This window comes from Pongo abelii, chromosome 9 (genome assembly GCF_028885655.2).
Source record: "Pongo abelii isolate AG06213 chromosome 9, NHGRI_mPonAbe1-v2.0_pri, whole genome shotgun sequence".
NCBI lineage: Eukaryota > Metazoa > Chordata > Mammalia > Primates > Hominidae > Pongo > Pongo abelii.
Genome location: NC_071994.2, coordinates 71928248 through 71948755, shown reverse-complemented (window position 1 = coordinate 71948755; position 20508 = coordinate 71928248). Strand labels below are relative to the sequence as shown.

Sequence of the window (20508 nt, the reverse complement as noted above, 5' to 3'; positions counted from 1 at the left end):
TTTCTCAGGATTTTTACTCAAGGAAAGGCAGTGGGGAAAGAGGCTTTGGTATCCTGTGTCAATCTGTATCAATAAGATCTTCAAACTTCCCTCTGCATGGACCCAGGTGAGTCAGTGTTCCACAAACCTCTCCTGCCATCTTATGGTTTGTACAGCATGTGCAAGCTGCTTCTATAGAAATGCATATAGAAAATACAGATATATAAATGCTAGAGGCTACCAAGTTGTAATTTAAAAATAATGATCATAATCATCAATGTATTTATTATTATTCTTATCATTAACAGTCAGTCTTTTATAGTAAATCCTAAAGTTGAAGGTTTGAATGTTTAATGCTATGAAATATTAAATAAGTGATGATAGTATCTTTTATGCTGACTGTCCAGGATTGGAAATGCTACATACAGCAAAGTGAGATAGGCATTTTATGTATATCATCTACAAAGACTAAACTAAAATAGCTGGGTTGTCAGGTCAGAGCAATTTACAGGGAAAATTAAATTCAAATCTTCAGAGGAGCATTTGTTGATATGTCTCTGTCCAATTTGGGGGCAATAAATTAATGCCAGAAAATATCTATTCTTTATCTCACTCTCTTTCATTCTTCCTTTCTTTCTCCCGTTCTCACTCTTTCTGTGTTTAGAAATGAATAACAGAATAACTAAATACATTTATTTAACAAGCAGTCATTGTTCAGTTGTTTGTTTATCTAATGAGAGGCCTCTCTACTTTAGCAACTACTAGGTTGCTAAATATATCGGTGCATATATTCTCTGTTTCTATGAAGCTTGTATTTTAACAGGGAAAGGAAATAAAAAAGTAACAAAAATAATTACAACCTCATATAGCTGCTACGAAAGAAACAAAAAATTTGATGCAATAGAGAATAACAAAATTTATGTAAGCTAGTGTGACAAATGCGGGTTCTGAGAGGAGGTAATATTTCAGCTGTGACCTGAGAGTTGTAGAGGCAAAAGAAGTATTGCCATAGTGGTATTGGTCCTGGAGCTCTGGTTCAATGAGCAGACAGAAGGAAGAGAACCATGTGATCATACTTCAGGAAAAAGACTTACACATGATTGGGGCTACCCAAAGGGACTGGTTTTTCCAAGAGCAGATAATTTGAGTGATAAAAATAGTGATTTTGAACCCTTCCTTCTGCTAGCCCTAGCTATGGACCACCATGGATATTGAAGTAAGGGCTTTGTTTTGGAGTTACTCTCCACACATTCTGAGTATATACAAGGGCACTGAAATATTCTAGAAAGTCCACAGCACATTCTGATGTTTATACTCTAAGCCACACAGCACCTTTCCCCGGATCTAGGGTCTTTCACATTAGGTTAATTTTTTAAAAACTCAAACACAGAAGTTCAAAAAAATTGAATATATAATTCTCATTCTCTGTGGCTCATAAACATTGACTAGAGAAATTGATGAAACTGTAAAACCCTGAGTTGTAGCCCAGAGATATAAAATTTCAACATAAAGAATGAACAGAATGACCAGAGGCAGAGGTACCCCGAGAGACAGCGATAGCTGTATCTTAAGAGTACTGACATAAAAAATAGAGAAAAACGTATATCTCATTATATCCAAAGGGTTACATAAGTTTTAAGAGTGGAAATAACATGAAGGACCTTAAACAATTAGGAAACAGAAATTCGACTTGCTTCAGATAAAAGCTTTTAAAATATTTTATCTAAAACAAGTAAGCTTGTTCAAAAAATATAGGATATATGTGTACATAGTGAGATGATTACTTCAATAAAGCAAATTAACCTATCCATCAATCCAACACCTTCCATAGTTACCTTTTGCTTTTTCTTTGTGTAAGGGCATCTAACATCTACTGTCATAACAAATGTTTAGTTTACAGTACAGTATTAAGTCCTCATGCCATACACTAGATCTCTAAACTTATTTATCCTACACAGCTGCAAGTTTATAATCTTTGACCTACTTCTCCCTATTTTTCTTTCTTCCCCTTTTTACACTGTTTCTATGTATTTGACCTTATTTTTCTTTTGAGATTCCACATATAAGCAAAATCATGCCTTTATTTGTTTCTGTGACTGGTTTATTTCACTTAGCAAAATGTATTCTAGGTTTATACATAATGTTGCAAGTGGCAATATCTCCTTTTTTTAAGGCTGAATATTATTATGATATCATATATACATATGATATATACCACAATATCATATACAGACCTGTCACAATTTCTTTATCTGTTCATCTATATAAGATACCACTTAGATTGTTTCCATGTCTTGGCTATTGTGAATAATGCTGCAATTAACATGAGAGTGCAGATATCTCTAGAAAATGCTATTTCATTTATTTTGGATACATAAACAGTAGAGGAATTTCTTCATCATACAATAACTCTATTTTTAGTTGTTTGAGAAACTTCCATACTGTTTTCTATAATGGCTATGTTAACTTACATTCTCACCAGCTATGCACAAGAGTTCTCCTTTCTCCACAGCCTCTCCAACCCCCATCTCTTGTCTTTTTTGATAATAGCCATCTCAACAGGTGTGAGTGATACTTGTGGTTTTGATTTGCATTTTCCTGATGATTGGTGATGTAGTCTACCTTTTCATATGCCTGCTGACCATTTGCATGTCTTCAGAGAAATGTATATTCAGATCCTTTGCTCATTTTTACTTAGGTTACTATTATATTTTTTGATATTTAGTTGATTGAGTTCCTTATATATTTTGGGTATTAGACCTGTATCAGATATATGATCTGTAAATATTTTCTCCCAAACTGTTCCTTTTGATGATTGTTTTCTTTGCTGTGCAGAAGATATTTAGTTTGATTTTGCTCCACTTGTTCATTTTTGCTTTTGTTACCTGAGCTCTGGAACATTTTATAGAAAACAATTTGAAAATTTTTATGAAACCACAGAACACCCCCAAATAGCCAAAACAATCTTGAGAAAGAAAAACCAAGTTGATGGCAGCACACTTTCTGATTTCAAATTATATTACAAAGCTATAGTAATCAAAAAAGTATGGTACTATCATATAAATAGACAGACCAAATTGAACAGAATAAAGAGCCCAGAAATAAATTTATATATATACAGTCAAGTAATTCTCAGCAAGGCCACCAACACAATAGGGGAATGATAGTCTCTTCAACAAATAGTGTTGGGAAAACTGGATATCCAAATGCAAAAGAATAAAACTGGACCTTTACCTTAAACCATAAGTCAACTCAAAATAGATTAAAGACATAAATGTAAGACCTGAAATCACAAAACTCCTAGAAGAACATGTATAGAGATAGCTGCTTGATATCAGTCTCAGCAATTTTTTGAATATTGTCTTGATTTGAAGAAAATTTTCACTGGAAATCTATATTGACCGATTTTTTCTTTCACAAATAAAGTTCCAGTTTTTTTTCAGGTTTCCGTTGTTTCCTCTAATAATTTTCTTGTATGCAATGTGTCTTTTTCTATGTCTGCTTTTAAGATTGGTATACATTTGTTGTTTATGCCATTTGTAAGATATGCATTTAGTTGTATGTTTTATTTTTTAATTGACATTACTCAAGATTTGCTAAAGATATGAATTAATAGATTTTCTTTATGTCCAAATTTTGAAACATTCAGTCAATAATTCTTCAAAAAATGTTTAACCCATTTTTTCTCTCCTTTTAGGATTCTAATTTCACATATGGTGGACAGCTTGATACTTTCCCACAAGTCTGGCTTTCTGGGTTTCTCTCCCTGGCTTCTTCTCTCACCATGTGATCTCTTTGCATGCACTTGCTCTCTGTCTGCTTTCTGCCATGTTTGGAACCAGCATGAGACCTTTATCAGATGCAACCGCCCGATCTTGGACTTTTAAGTCACCAGAATCATGAACCAAACAAAACTTAAAAAAAAAATAAGCTACCCAGACTCAGGTACTCTGTTACAGAAAACAAAATATGCAAAATACACTAAAACTTTAGCCCAACTTGGAGTGGGGAGAAGAGATGGTTTCCCAAAAGGGGTCTCTCTGAAAAGTTTCCACAATGAAAATGAAAATCGATTCCCTTTCAGAATGACTGAAGAGAGGTAGGATGTTATGAAAGAAGGCGTTTCTGAAAGAGGCTGTGGGAAGATGTGGAGACTGCTCTGTAAACCTTCCAGACTCTCTGTGCACACACAGATGCAGGTGTCCAGGGAGGCAGGGGGATGGACAAAATGAACTGCAACATGAAAATTTCTTAAGGGCTGTGGACCAGTCCAGAAGACCCTTTTGGCAATCCCAACTTCTGTGGGTCTTTCCAGCCTGAAAGACCCGCATCGATCTCACACCACAAAATGCAGTTCTTCCGGGAAGGACTTGTTCTAACAGGCCTGAGAGTGAGGTCATTTTCTGTGACACAGACACCTAAAAAGAGTCTGTTGTGAGTCTGGAGACATTGAGCACCCTGTCAGTAAGTATTTTATTTAGGTCTGTGTCTGGTCAGAGTGGGGATTTAAGGCTTCGTCAATATGATTAAGACTAAAGGCCACACACATCGATTTGTGTGAGATTACCATCCGTAAAAATCTGAAAAAGCCGAGAAAACCTATCTCTCTCCATCAATTTTAGTTTTTATGTGAGTTTGTAAGATGTAGATATGTCTATTTTGTACATGAGAGAGAGGAAGATCATCCTCAAAGGAAGAATGAACTGGTTGGCAGCTTTCAGCTATGTAGTGGGTATTGAGGACACGGGAAGGTGGTGCTGGAAGAAAAGCCACATTTTCTTGAGCCCTGGGGATAGTAGGGCCTTGGTGCTGGTCAGAATTTAAGCCTATCCTTGGGCTGAATGCTCCCCCTGGTGGCTACATTGGAAAACCACAGCATGTGTACAGACCTTGGGAATTCAGTTCTCCTGGAGGAATCTCATACTTCACCAAGCCTGGCTCAGTGGGCTGGCTAGGTATCAATTCTGGATAGAGGTTCCTTAAATAAAACTTATAATGGCCCCTTGAAAGCCAGGTTTTCCACCCCACCATCCCCCCACCCCACCTCTCTCACTTGCTTTCTCTCTCTCTCACACACACACACGCACACACACACACACACAAACAATATTACATGCAATGAAAACTATTTGCACATGAACAAATAGGCACACTGTTACAGTGACACTTTTCACTTTTAGTAATGGATTTAGATTCTTTAATAATGAATTCTAATACCTTAAAAGTTAAGGCCTGAATGACTCACACTAATGTGTTGATACTTCACCTTCCCCAACCATCATGCACCCACATTCACTTCACCTAATATTTGCATGATTACCCACGGTGATAGAGATAGGTCCGAGGACTTGCTCCTTCGTTGTCCCCATCCTCCTCCTCTTGGCCTCCAGGCTTCAGAAACTATCTCTGCCTTCCTATCCTGGGCTAGTGACCCTATTTTGGAAACTTCATTGAACAATCTAACATCTTTACTCAATGTGAGCTTCATAAAGGCAAGACCATGTCATGTTTATCTGTATATCTTCAAGTTCTTGATCAGAGTTTCTCACAGGATGCACTTAATGCACATCAATGAAAATTGATGAGAATGTTTAATGTAATTTCAGTCAAACTTCAAAGAGGACTATTTTGTGATTTGATAAAACAAATCTAAAGATCAATTAGAGCAATAAAGAATAAAAAATGCTGAGTTCTTTCATTTGGTTTTCAAATAAATCTATTGCTTGGGCACTGGTCCTTCAATTATATAATTCAGATAAATAGAGTATAAAGCTTTTATACAGATGTTAGTTTAAAAAATTTAGCAAATATTAGAGATCTCTAGATAAATGGCAGGTTATCCATTAAACAGCATTGTTTATCTACGTAAAAAGCTGTCAATTACATATCTTCACCTAGCTCCATACATCAAAATAACATCTGTTTCCAGTGCAGACTTTAAATCCTTCCTGCATATTGTTAACAATGTACTCTGGAAAATATGATTGTTATCTCCTGCCTTTTTAAACCCAACCATCAAAATGTGTACCATGTTTGACATGTCATATACACTCATTCAGGGTCTTGCCCCTGCCTACCTCTACTGTTTTATTCCAAGGTATTAACTCTCTTAAATGTTATATTTGAGCACTGGAAAATCTTATAGTTCTCAAAACACATAAACAACTTTTCGCCACCTCCATGCCCTTGCTTACACTACCCCTCCTTTTTGGAAATACCTTTCTATAAAGCCCCATCTGTGGTTGATTCTTACCTAGTCTTCATAGCTCAGGTTGGGGCCTTCCCTGGCCCTCACCTGTGGGCCAGGTGCTACCCACAAATATTAATATAATTGCTATGTCCATCTCTTACATTGCACTTAAGATAATTGCTTTCCTATCTTATATGTGATAGATGCCCCTGAATAATAGCAATATTTGCTGTTGCTGGTAATAATAGCAGCATTGTTGCTGCTATACTGTCCTTGGCTAGGATCCCAGTGAAACAGACTAAAATCATGTTCTTAATAAATGCAGGATTTTCTCAAATTTTTCTGGTAGTGGTGCCCTCTCCTACAAGCCGAAATGAAGATGTTCAGCTCCTTCCTATTGTACCCAAGCCAGAACCCTCCTCACAGCAACAATTTAGTAAGACATCCTGCTCTCTGCATCTTGTCCTATCACCCTGACTCTCCTCCTACACTTTGGCCCTAACAACCAGTTACTTACCTGGTGTAAGGTGGTGCTACTTCTGTCTGGGTGTGGTCTGATCACACTGGCATGTCATAAACTTCATGGGTCTCTGTCCTGACTTTAGATCTATGTGCCCCATTTTGGAGCTCATCCCCATACAACTCTAATCAACCATGCCCTATTTAAAGGATGTAATACCTTGCTTCATGCCAGTCTCCAAGAGAGTGTGTGTGTGTTGGTGGTGGAGAGGTTGTGTGTGAGTTTTGAAAGAAAAGAGAAATGTACACATGACCTGATCACATTAACTCAGGTTCTGTAACATACTCTGGGGAAGAAGTACAAGACGATTTTTTTTTTTTTTTTCTAAACATTGATGGCATTTGCTACCAGAAAAGTAAAGAAGGAAAAAAGTTTTGTAAAGGCTACTTGTTGTAGGGCTCATTGAAGGAATGTCCAGTGCATTCAAAGATGAAGTAGAGAGCTTTGGGAAAGCCTGAGACACTGACCTGGACATTTGTTTGGGGTAGGATTGAGTATGCAAGATTGACTTCTAGGTCCAAAGATATAGAGGCTGGCAGAGATGGAGGGCAATTTAATTATCTGTGGTAAATGGAAATATAAAAATAGACAGGAAAATGAGTGCAGGAGTGACAGAATCTTGAAGTAGTGGTGATTGTGGTGCTTCAAGGCAGATGTGCAATTTAAAAGCCACTGTGGGAATCACATGGATAATCCTCTTCATATACTACATCCGACCTCTCTGGAAAACGACGGGTCCATTACTAGTGGATAACAGAAGACAGTAAATAAAATGATAAGTGATATGAATTGACCTCTTTATGAAATTAAAAATAAACAGATAAGGCAGTAGTACTTTTGTTGCAGCAGATGTCTGTGTAGCCAAAACCTGGGGACTGAATGCTAAAAAGTTAGGGCTCTTCAGCTTCAGAAGACAGGGGTGGAGATAAAGAAAGTCTCCTGCCCATAGGATTCCCAGCCCTGGGGACCCTTTGTTTACCATTAAGTTCTCCCAGCTGGAGCCATCGTCTTTAGGAGGATAAATCCTTCTGTGACAGCCACAGCCTTGTGCCTCTCAGTGACCCTAGTGTCATCCTTATCTATACTGTTCTTTCTTCCTTTGGAACACACTCCTTGGCTTCACATTTTTGTTATTACCTGCTGATGAGTCTCACTACTGTCTTGTGCCGGGGTTTCAGGAGTGGGTAATTAGGGGGACATAGGAGAGAGGAGGGAGAAAATGTGGGAAAATGGGAATGCATAGGTATCACAAAAGCAGTGAGCCCAAAAAGACGTGGTCTCAGTTACAATTATGGCTTTTCCCCCAGATGTTTGAATGTCCTTAGCCAAATGGATTCCCCACATTCCCTGCACTAAGCCTAATGGGATTTTTATTTGTTTTCTTTTGTTGTTGTTTGTTTTTAGAAATGAGGTCTAGCTCTGTTACCCAAGCTAGAGTGCAGTGGTGTAATCATAGCTCACTGTAAACTCAAACTGGATTCAAGCAATCCTCCCACCTTATTCTTCCAAGTTGCCAGGATTATAAGTGTGAACCACCATGTACAGTAGTCTGGGCCTTAGATTTTTCACTTGGAAAATGAAGTCTTAGAAACCAGGGTTCTCACAGAATCTCTCCTGATATTCTCAGAGTCTATGCACAGAACCAGAGCCAGAGAAAGGAACAGAAAACAGGACCTTCTCTTGCTGGAAAAGAGGCGAGCTCACCTGCAGTATTCTGTTAGGAAGGCCAGGAGGCAGGGCTGCCTCACTCCCCTGACAAGTGCCTGCATGGCCAGGCCAGCCCCTCCCTGGATCACGTCTAGAGGTCAGGATGGCAGAAGCCCTCTGGTCTCTACACTCTTTCCTGCCAAGCCATCTGGTATACACACCCTCTCCTTTCTCTCACCAGAAAAACAGTCATTCACTTATTCAACAAATAATTAAATGCATTTTATGTGCTGGTCCAGTTAACATAGAAAAGATCCCATCCTCAATCTGCTTGTTTTTTTTTGTTTTTTTTTTTTTTTTTTTTTATTGCAGTCAGTTCTTCATTTTTATTGTTTTGCCATACAGAATTTTTGAAACATTTAGTGAAATTTCTCAGTCTTTTTACTTTATAGCCTTGATTTTGAGTAATCCTTAGAAAGCCTTCTCTACTTTAAGATTTTATATATAAGTATATATATGTTTTCTTTTAGTACTTTTATGCCTTCAGTTTTTTAGATCCAAACTTTGAATCCATCCAGAATTTATTTTAGTATAAGGAGTGAGACAGATCTCCAACTTAATTTTTTTCTACAAAGACCTGGGTTTTGAATCCAGGCACTTTTACTCATTAGCTGTTTGATTTTTGAACTAATTAATTTGTCTGAACCTCAGTTTTCTTTTTTTTTTTTATTTTATTTTATTTTTTTTATTTTTTTTAATTTATGAAGTATTTATTGATGATTCTTGGGTGTTTCTCGGAGAGGGGGATATGGGAGGGTCATAGGATAATAGTGGAGAGAAGGTCAGGAGATAAACACATGAACAAAGGTCTCTGGTTTTCCTAGGCAGAGGACCCTGCGGCCTTCTGCAGTGTTTGTGCCCCTGGGTACTGGAGATTAGGGAGTGGTGATGACTCTTAAAGAGCACGCTGCCTTCAAGCATCTGTTTAACAAAGTACATCTTGCACCGCCCTTAATCCATTTAACCCTGAGTTGACACAGCATATGTTTCAGAGAGCATGGGGCTGGGGGAAAGGCCATAGATCAACAGCATCCCAAGGCAGAAGAATTTCTCCTAGTCAGAACAAAATGGAATCTCCTATGCCCACCCCTTTCTACACAGACACAGCAACAATCTGATCTCTCCTTCCTTTCCCCACACTTCCCCCCCTCTTCCTTTCAACAAAACCGCCATGGTCCTCATGGCCCGCTCCCGATGGTCGCTGTCTCTTCGGAGCTGTTGGGTACACCTCCCAGACAGGGCGGCCGGGCAGAGGCGCTCCTAGCTTCCCAGACGGGGCCGCCCGGGCAGAGGCGCTCCTCACTTCCCAGACGGGGCCGCCCGGGCAGAGGCGCTCCTCTCCTCCCAGATGGGGCGGCCGGGCAGAGGCGCTCCTCGCTTCCCAGACGGGGCCGCCCAGGCAGAGGCGCTCCTCGCTTCCCAGACCGGGCCGCCCGGGCAGAGGCGCTCCTCACTTCCTCCCAGACCGGGTGGCAGCCGGGCAGAGGCGCTCCTCACCTCCCAGACGGGGCGGCCGGGCAGAGGCGCTCCTCACTTCCCAGAGGGGGCGGCCGGGCAGAGGCGCTCCTCACTTCCCAGACCGGGCGGCCGGGCAGAGGCGCTCCTCAATTCCCAGATGGGGCGGCCGGGCAGAGACGCTCCTCACTTCCTCCCAGACGGGGTGGCGGCCGGGCAGAGGCGCTCCTCACCTCCCAGACAGGGCGGCCGGGCAGAGGCGCTCCTCACTTCCCAGACTGGGCGGCCGGGCAGAGGCGCTCCTCACTTCCCAGACTGGGCGGCCGGGCAGAGGCGCTCCTCACTTCCCAGAGGGGGCGGCCGGGCAGAGGCGCTCCTCACTTCCCAGACCGGGCGGCCGGGCAGAGGCGCTCCTCAATTCCCAGATGGGGCGGCCGGGCAGAGACGCTCCTCACTTCCTCCCAGACGGGGTGGCGGCCGGGCAGAGGCGCTCCTCACCTCCCAGACAGGGCGGCCGGGCAGAGGCGCTCCTCACTTCCCAGACTGGGCGGCCGGGCAGAGGCGCTCCTCACTTCCCAGACTGGGCGGCCGGGCAGAGGCGCTCCTCACTTCCCAGACTGGGCGGCCGGGCAGAGGCGCTCCTCACCTCCTAGACGGGGTGGCCAGGCAGAGGCGCTCCTCACTTCCCAGACGGTGTGGCGGCTGGGCAGAGGCGCTCCTCCCTTCCCAGATGGGGCAGCCAGGCAGAGGCGCTCCTCACTTCCTCCCAGACGGGGTGGCGGCCAGGCAGAGGCGCTCCTCACTTCCCAGAGGGGGCGGCCGGGCAGAGGTGCTCCTCACTTCCTCCCAGACGGGGTGGTGGCTGGGCAGAGGCACTCCTCACCTCCCAGACGGGGCGGCCGGGCAGAGGTGCTCCTCATCTCCCAGACGGGGCGGACGGGCAGAGGTGCTCCTCACTTCCCCCCAGACGGGGTGACGGCCGGGCAGAGGCACTCCTCACCTCCCAGATGGGGCGGCCGGACAGAGGCGCTCCTCACTTCCCATACAGGGTGGCAGCCGGGCAGAGGTGCTCCTCACTTCCCAGATGGGGCAGCTGGGCAGAGGTGCTCCTCACTTCCTCCCAGACGGGGTGGCGGCCAGGCAGAGGCGCTCCTCACTTCCCAGACTGGGCGGCCGGGCAGAGGCACTCCTCACTTCCCAGACTGGGCGGCCGGGCAGAGGCGCTCCTCACCTCCTAGACGGGGTGGCCAGGCAGAGGCGCTCCTCACTTCCCAGACGGTGTGGCGGCTGGGCAGAGGCGCTCCTCCCTTCCCAGATGGGGCAGCCAGGCAGAGGCGCTCCTCACTTCCCCCCAGACGGGGTGGCGGCCAGGCAGAGGCGCTCCTCACTTCCCAGAGGGGGCAGCCGGGCAGAGGTGCTCCTCACTTCCTCCCAGACGGGGTGGCGGCTGGGCAGAGGCGCTCCTCACCTCCCAGACGGGGCGGCCGGGCAGAGGTGCTCCTCATCTCCCAGACGGGGCGGCCGGGCAGAGGTGCTCCTCACTTCCCCCCAGACAGGGTGACGGCCGGGCAGAGGCACTCCTCACCTCCCAGACGGGGCGGCCGGACAGAGGCGCTCCTCACTTCCCATACGGGGTGGCAGCCGGGCAGAGGCGCTCCTCACTTCCCAGATGGGGCAGCCGGGCAGAGGCGCTCCTCACTTCCTCCCAGATGGGGTGGCGGCCGGGCAGAGGCGCTCCTCACTTCCCAGACGGGGCGGCCGGGCAGAGGTGCTCCTCACTTCCTCCCAGACGGGGTGGCGGCCGGGCAGAGGCGCTCCTCACCTCCCAGACGGGGTGGCCGGGCAGAGGCGCTCCTCCCTTCCCAGACGGAGTGGCCAGGCAGAGGCGCTCCTCACCTCCCAGAGTGGGCGGCCAGGCAGAGGCGCTCCTCACTTCCCAGAGTGGGCGGCCGGGCAGAGGCGCTCCTCACTTCCCATAGGGAGTGGCAGCCAGGCAGAGGCGCTCCTCACTTCCCAGATGGGGCAGCTGGGCAGAGGTGCTCCTCACTTCCTCCCAGACGGGGTGGCGGCCAGGCAGAGGCGCTCCTCACCTCCCAGACGGGGCGGCCGGGCAGAGGCACTCCTCACCTCCCAGACGGGGCGGCCGGGCAGAGGCGCTCCTCACTTCCCAGACGGGGCGGCTGGGCAGAGGCGCTCCTCACCTCCCAGAAGGGGCGGCTGGGCAGAGGCGCTCCTCACTTCCCATATGGGGTGGCAGCCGGGCAGAGGCGCTCCTCACTTCCCAGACAGGGTGGCAGCCAGGCAGAGGCGCTCCTCACCTCCCCGATGGGGCAACCGGGCAGAGGCGCTCCTCACTTCCTCCCAGACGGGGTGGCGGCCAGGCAGAGGCGCTCCTCACCTCCCAGATGGGGCGGCCGGGCAGAGGTGCTCCTCATCTCCCAGACGGGGCAGCCGGGCAGAGGCGCTCCTCACTTCCTCCCAGACGGGGTGGCGGCCGGGCAGAGGCACTCCTCACCTCCCAGACGGGGCGGCCGGGCAGAGGCGCTCCTCACTTCCTCCCAGACGGGGTGGCGGCCGGGCAGAGGCGCTCCTCACCTCCCAGAAGGGGTGGCCAGGCAGAGGCGCTCCTCACCTCCCAGACGGGGCGGCCGGGCAGAGGTGCTCCTCATCTCCCAGACGGGGCAGCCGGGCAGAGGCGCTCCTCCCTTCTTCCCAGACGGGGTGGCAGCCGGGCAGAGGCGCTCCTCACATCCCAGACGGTGGGCGGCCGGGCAGAGGCGCTCCTCACTTCCCAGATAGGGCGGCCGGGCAGAGGGGTTCCTCACATCCCAGACGATGGGCGGCCAGGCAGAGATGCTCCTCACTTTCTAGACGGGGTGGCGGCGGGGCAGAGGCTGTAATCTTAGCACTTTAAGAGGCCAAGGCAGGAGGCTGGTAGGTGGAGGTTGCAGCGAGCTGAGATCACATCACTGCACTCCAGCCTGAGCACCATTGAGCATTGAGTTAGCGAGACTCCGTCTGCAATCCCAGCACCTCGGGAGGCCGAGGCAGGCAGATCACTCGAGGCCAGGAGCTGGAGACCAGCCCGGTCAACACGGCGAAACCCCGTCTCCACCAAAAATACAAAAACCATTCAGGCGTGGCGGCGTGCGCCTGCAATCCCAGGCACTCGGCAGGCTGAGGCAGGAGAGTCACAGGAGCCCGAGGCAGGGAGGTTGCAGCGAGCCGGATCATGGCAGTACAGTCCAGCTTAGGTAACAGCGGGAGACCGAAAAAAGAAGGAGAGGGAGACCGAAGAAAGGAGAGGGAGAGGGGAGAGGGGAGAGGGGAGAGGGGAGAGGGGAGAGGGGAGAGGGGAGAGGGGAGAGGGAGAGCAATCTGCTTGTTTTAATCCAAACACCTTGTAACTTCCCCAGTATCCAGGATATGGCCTTCCCCTTCCAAAATCCTCCTCTATCCTACTAAAAACAGGCATGTTTACAGATGAGTTTGACCACTGTGGAAATGTTCTCTAGGGGTTCAAAAATGAATAATCTGGTTCAAGTCCTTGTGTTTAGGTGCAGCGTCTTTTGCATATTCTCCTATTTACAAGAAACAGTATCCTCCACCAATGTAGTTCATTAAAAAATAACTAATATTAAATTCAAACAAAACAATATTTAGACATAGGTAAGGTAGAGAGCCAATTACTCATTGTATACTGAAAATCTCTCTTTTCAGGAATTTTCTCCTGTGATCTAAGATTAATCTACTCTGCCTTGAATATTATAATTATGTTGTAACTAGACGTAACTGACTGCTGAGTGGACTCCTCCATTGCTTAGTAGACATAAAAAAATGACTGTTGCTTTCCTATCATGGATAATTGTCTCTCTTGCTAGGAGAAATCCCCTAAAGCTTCCTTCCCAAGAGGAAGTATCCTTTCCAAGAGAAATAATCCTAGCCCTGTCATTGTTTCTGTATAGACATCTTGTTTCCACCAGATCCCTCTCCCTGTCCATCTCATCACTCTGAAGTTGGTGAACACAGAGCTGACAACAGAACCCCAGGCACAAAGAATCAGGATAAGAGATGAGTACTTTATTTATTCACCCATTTAGTTTTTCATGCAAAAAAATATATATATAGTGGTACCTACCACATCTTAGACACTGTCGGGCTCCAGGGGCCTTTAGAGAATACCAGTCTAATCAACTTAAAAAATGAATTATTAGGTTGGTGAAAAATTAATGGCAGTTTTTGCCAATATAAATTTATGTTCTAAACACATATGATAAAGAATATTTATAAATACTACCTATAATATATAAATATGTTGTACAAAGTATATATAAGTATAAATATGTGTACAAATATATAACAATAAATATTTTTGTATATTTATGTTTACATATACAAATATATAGACACATATATGTATACTCTATACTTATATATAAAAATATCTATAAAGTATATAAAGAATATATAATGTACATACTAAAATATATATTCTATAAAGTATATATGAGTAAATCTATACACATGTTATTTAAACTTATACATATTTGTACTTATGGATGTATAAGTATGTTCTATATATATAAGTATGAATACGTATATATAAATATAAAAATATAAAGAATGTGTGTGTGTATTTACACCTTAATAGTACACTACAGGTACTATGTGAGAACAGAGAAAGATTTACCTCATGCTACAAAAGGAAGTCAGGAGAGATTTGACAGAAGAAGTGATATTTGCACTAAGTCTTAAAGGATCAGCAAGTGTTTACTGGTTGGAAAAACGGGGTGGTTTTTGCCAAGAAAGCAATAAATATAGAAGAATAAAAACAAGAAAAGTGTGTATAGGGAATTGAAGAAAAAAATGATATGGGTGTGTTGACTGGGAAAAGATGGGTTTGGAAAGGTGCCAAAACAAGAAGGGCCTGGCTAAAGATGGTGTTACAGGGTGTTTTAGGCTACCAGGGCCACGCATAGAGAGACAAAGGTTCACATCTTATCCTGATTTTCGCTCACTATCAGGCCTTAGGATGGTTGTTTACCTTTTTGTAGTTTTCTCCTTGTGAAGTAGGGATAAAATGTTTCATAGTTACAAGAAATATTCATGATTATGTAAAGTTTTTCACAGCATCTAAATCATGTATGGCCTCAATAAATTTGACTATCACCACAGATCTTTTACAAGTTTGAACTTTATTCTAATGACGGAGAGCTACTGAAGGACTGAAAACAGTGCAGTGATTCATAGAGTTAGCACTTTCTGCATAATCTCGGTGGCTGCAGTAGAGGATGGACCAAGGGAACGAGGAGACTGGCTTTGTATGTTGAATGACAGGTCAGGCAAGCAGGTGTGGAAAAGCTAAGAACAAGGACATTGGCTACAGAGATGAAGATGAATAGATTACAGGGATAGATTAAAAGGACTTAGCTAAAAATTAGATACAGAAAGAGGGAGAGGGTTGAGTAGAGCACTAGCTCAAAAATAGTGTCTTGAATGACAGGAAATGGTGAATAATATTATCAAAAATGCATAAATATGAGAAGAATCAGATGTAAAGAGATGGATGCTGGGCTCAACGTTAGACATGTTGAATTTCATCAGTATCCTTTTGGAAACCACCTAGTGAGAAGGCAGAAACTCAGGCCTGATATGTAACGGAGTTATTTGGACTAGAGATTGATGTCTAAGAGCCACCACTGTACAAGTAATAATAATAATAGATAATATAATGAATGAGAAGTTAAGGTGTTCAAGGACAGTAAACTGAGTAACATAAATATTTGAGCAATGGAAATAAGAGAGTGCATAGAAGCTATCACAAAAATCAGAAGAGAACCAGCAGATCTTGGCATTAAGAATTTCTAGAGAGAGCTCTAAAAAGGAAGGCATGGCCAGCAGAGCACACAACTATTGCACAAAAAAATCAGTAAAAGCGGGTATGATTAAGACTTTCCATTGCATTTGGCCCCTAGAAGTCACTGGTGAATTTAAGGAGCATTGCTTTAGCTAAGTGGGTTTTAAAAAAACATTATAGGGTGGTTGGTTGAGTAGTAAACTGAGAAGTGAAGAAATGGAAAAGATAAGCATGGACTATTCTTTTACCCCTTGCTAAAGTGATGTAAGCCTTATATCCATGCAGCACCTCTGCTCTCAACTCGAAACTCACAAGTATAGTAAAATTCAAAGGAGCTTGCGTGACCTGCAAGATCATACATGACGTAGCATTTAGCTGCTACTTCAAGTGCATTTGCCACCCTTCCCCACCTTGCTTCCTCCATTGAATATACATTGGCCTTCTTTTGTCTTTTAAACTTGTCAAGCTGCTCTCTGCTTCAGGAACTGTCACTTGTTCTTCCTCCTTCCTTGAATGTTTTTCTCTAAGATAGTCACACACTTGCCCTCTGATTTTGATTGCTTCTCTAAAATTACCTCCTCAGAGAGGTCTTCTCTGACTACCCTATATAAAATGCATCACTCTTACCTTCCTCCTTTATTCCGTATTTCTTTATTGCATTGTATTACCTTGCATTGTAGTATGTATGTATGTGTTTACTTTTGTCTCTGTTCTGTTTCTGTTCATTGTATTTTCAGTACCTAGGTGCAAAAGTAATTGCAGTTCTTGCCATTGAAAGTAATGGCAAAAACCACAACTACTTTTGCACCAACCTAATAGAATTATGTCTGCCATGTAATACAATTTCAATATGTATTTATTGAATCAATTAATAATTATTTAAACAATTGAATATTGAAATAATTATTGAAATAAAATTAATGGTAATGATACATATTTAATAATTTATTCAAATAATATTTAAAGGATTCCAATGATGTGGTGGCTAAAAAAGTCAATGCCTAGAGCTAATATTAAAATTAAAAAAGAGACAGTCGTGGTTTATGTCCACAAGGTATTCACATTATAGAGGCAATACAGAAATTGACAATGCTGCAGGGAAAATATCATGGTAATTAGTGCATAGTGAACTACAGGAACACATAGGAGAGGGTATTCAAACTAAACTTGGGGAATTTAAGAAGGCCTTCTGAAGGACATCATATCTAAGCTAAGGTGGGTTATATTAGGAGAAGTTAACTAGACAAAGATTAAGGGAAAGCTATTTTAGGAAAAAATGTTTTTATTCCAGGAAGAATGAAAATACAAATGTTTACCTATGAGCAAGAATACTAGATAAATTGGAAGAATTGTTTAGTGTCATTAACACTGAATATACAGAGAAAATTAGGATAGATAAGAAAATAGAATATACACGGAGAGAAAATAAGGTAGGGTCTTGAATGTCATTTTAAACCTTTTTTACTTCATTAAAAACTTGTTTATGTATATGTCTCTCTTGCTATATAGTAGTCAAGTGCATAGAGTAGTACAAAAGATGAGTCACTGGAATAGTCCTGAAATTAGTGATCCAAATTAGAATAGCATCAATGAAGGTGACGGTGAGTAAACAGACTTGAGGTATTCAGTAAACAGAAACCCCAGGACTTGGTGATTGGTTGATTAGATACTATGGAGAGATGTGATATGGAGAAGTCTAACATAAAACGTGACATTTGACTTGCGCCACTGAGATAATGAAAAGTACAGATGTTGCTAGAGTCTGGAAATCAAAAGAGAGGAAGACAAGTTCTGGAATTATATATTTGTTATTTATCAATATATGGATGGTAAATGAAATCATGGGAGTGGATGACATTAAGAAGAAATAATAGAATATGGCCAAAAAATTGCCAAGGACGGGAAGAACTATACTTAAGGGTGGAGCAATAAAGACACACCAGCAAAGAGGCAGAGAGGAACTGAAATAATAGAAATACAGAGGAAAACTGGTGAGGGCGATGTTATCAAAGAAAGTTCAGTAAAGTAGTGAGATTGGTGGAATTCATAAGGGTGGAGTAGATAATACTAAAGGTGATGACCATGGTACTGCTTGTGATGTTGTGAATGTCAGTGAAGCTGAAGAATTAATAACCAGAAATATCCATTTATTTTCAGCTCAATCCCCGAGGAATGTCAGCCCAATATTCACTCAGTCCTCAATTCATGCTGCTATCCAACATTACTCAGTTTAGCCCCATTTTCTATCTCACCAGCTTTCCTGGATTGGAAGGCATCAAACACTGGATTTTCATCCCCTTTTTCTTTATGTACATGGTTGCCATCTCAGGCAATTGTTTCATTCTGATCATTATTAAGACCAACCCTCGTCTGCACACACCCATGTACTATCTACTATCCTTACTGGCCCTCACCGACCTGGGGCTGTGTGTTTCCACCTTGCCCACCACTATGAGGATCTTCTGGTTTAACTCCCATAGTATCTACTTTGGAGCGTGTCAAATCCAGATGTTCTGCATCCACTCATTTTCCTTCATGGAGTCCTCAGTGCTCCTCATCATGTCCTTTGACTGCTTTGTGGCCATCTGCCAGCCGCTGAGGTATTCGGTCATTATCACTGGCCAGCGAGTGGTCAGGGCAGGCCTAATTGTCATCTTCCAGGGACCTGTGGCACTATCCCTATTGTCCTCCTCCTGAAGGCTTTTCCCTACTGTGGATCTGTGGTCCTCTCTCCCACTCATTTTGCCTGCACCAGGAAGTGATACAGCTGGCCTGCACAGATACCACCTTCAATAATCTCTATGGACTGATGGTGGTAGTTTTCACTGTGATGCTGGACCTGGTGCTCATCGCACTGTCCTATGGACTCATCCTTCACACAGTAGCAGGCCTGGCCTCCCAAGAGGAGCAGTGCCGTGCCTTTCAGACATGCACCGCTCATCTCTGTGCTGTGCTAGTATTCTTTGTGCCCATGATGGGGCTGTCCCTGGTGCACCGTTTTGGGAAGCATGCCCCACCTGCTATTCATCTTCTTATGGCCAATGTCTACCTTTTTGTGCCTCCCATGCTTAACCCAATCATATACAGTATTAAGACCAAGGAGATCCACCGTGCCATTATCAAGTTCCTAGGTCTTAAAAAGACCAGTTCTGAGTCCTGGGGCTAAAACTCCCCCTAGGGGCCTATAAGAAGGCCCCAAATTGGACTGAAAATTTGGAGTATTGAGTATATAGCATGCTCTTAAGGATTTTTTGCCCCTGTCCTAAATAAAATATGGGCAAATTTATTTCTGGAGTTGTGGCTTAAAAAAACTGAACTTCTCTTGCTTAAATTTTAACGCCTCCTCCTACAGCTGAGAACTGGCATTTTTGGTAGCATCAAAGCTATCCAGAAGGCAACTTTATTGAAGGTCATCATCAATGTAACTAAAACTAAAATGAAACTAAATAAAAACTAAAAAGAACAATAAATACCAGAGCACCCAGAGGAGAGCCTGGCAGAGACCAGGTAAATGCCATTTGCTCTAACTCACTTCCGGAAATACACCTCCTTCCATGGTTCCTTGGGACTGCTTCCATCTTCTCTACCTGGCCAAGTTTCTTCTCATCTTTTTCTATCCTGGTCAGCAGTAACTTTCAGACTCCCAAGTCACATCAGAAACCTCAGAACTCCTGCATTCTTCCTCAACACCTGTTTCAAGCAACACCCCCCCAAATTTCTGAGGTTGTGCTCTCTCCTGACCATATTCCTCTAGAAGAAGAGACTTTGACCCTATCCTTGACTCCTCTCATCTTTGATTTTACCTTACAACCTCAAGTCTGACATTAAGCTAAAGTCAGTGTTTCCTTGTAGGTGTTTTAGTTGTGTGATATTGAACAATGACATGTAACGTCAGAAAGCTTCAGCCAAGGAAACTCTCACAAACATATTGAAGTCACAATCCCATTGCTCAGGAGGAAATAAACTTTACATTGGCTGATCAGCCTGTCCCTACGAGTGACTAAATGCAATCCTTGCAGGGGTCTCAGCTTTGAAGTTGCTTCCTCAAGGACATTTTCACAGATAGCTCCTCCCTTTCCAATGGTGGAGCACCAAATGCTCCATCAGTTTCCTTCCACAGTGCCCTGCATTTCCTGTTGTAACATTTGTCACACAGTAATGTCCTGTTTATGAAGGTGTGTGCATGTGTCCATTAGAATGACTAAATCAAGATCCTTGGAGGAATTATGCATGTCTTGCTCACCAGTAAATGTATATAAATACAATACCTAGCACATGCTATATACTCAATAAATATTAAATGTATGCGTGGACATATAGATACATAAAGTGGGATCCAGAGCTAACAGAAGTTCTCTCCTTGTCTCAAGGAACTCCTCCTCTTCACATTCAGAAGCCCAAGAAGACACCTTTCTGCTGGCATCCATCAAGGTGGTGTCTTCATTGTCCCAGTTCTACTTTACTCAGGCCCTCTGGATCCTCCCACCCATTCTCCTACAGGTTAAAATTACCATGAGGCCAGGCACGGTGGCTTATGCTGTAATCCCAGCACTTTGGGAGACCAAGGTGGGAGGATTGCTGAAGGCCAGGAGTTTGAGCCCAACTTCAGGCAAGAAGATTACTTGAATCCAGGAGTTTGAGACCAGCCTGAATAATATAGCAAGACCCTATCTCTACAAAAAAAATTAAAATTAGCCATGTGTGGTGGTGCATGTCTGCAGTCTCAGCTACTTTGGAGGCTGAGGTGGGAAGAATGCTTGAGCCCAGGAGTTGAGGCTGCAGTGAGCCATAATCACACTA

At 43.9% G+C, this 20508-nt stretch overlaps 1 protein-coding gene across 1 annotated transcript; it reads left to right on the top strand.

The window, feature by feature from the left end:
• Positions 1–17880: 17880 nt before the first annotated feature.
• LOC100435922 (olfactory receptor 51M1) lies at positions 17881–18874 on the top strand. The gene is given in 3 exon segments (XM_009246719.3): positions 17881–18376; positions 18379–18434; positions 18437–18874. Coding segments are annotated over 3 exon segments (990 nt in total).
• Positions 18875–20508: the final 1634 nt, after the last annotated feature.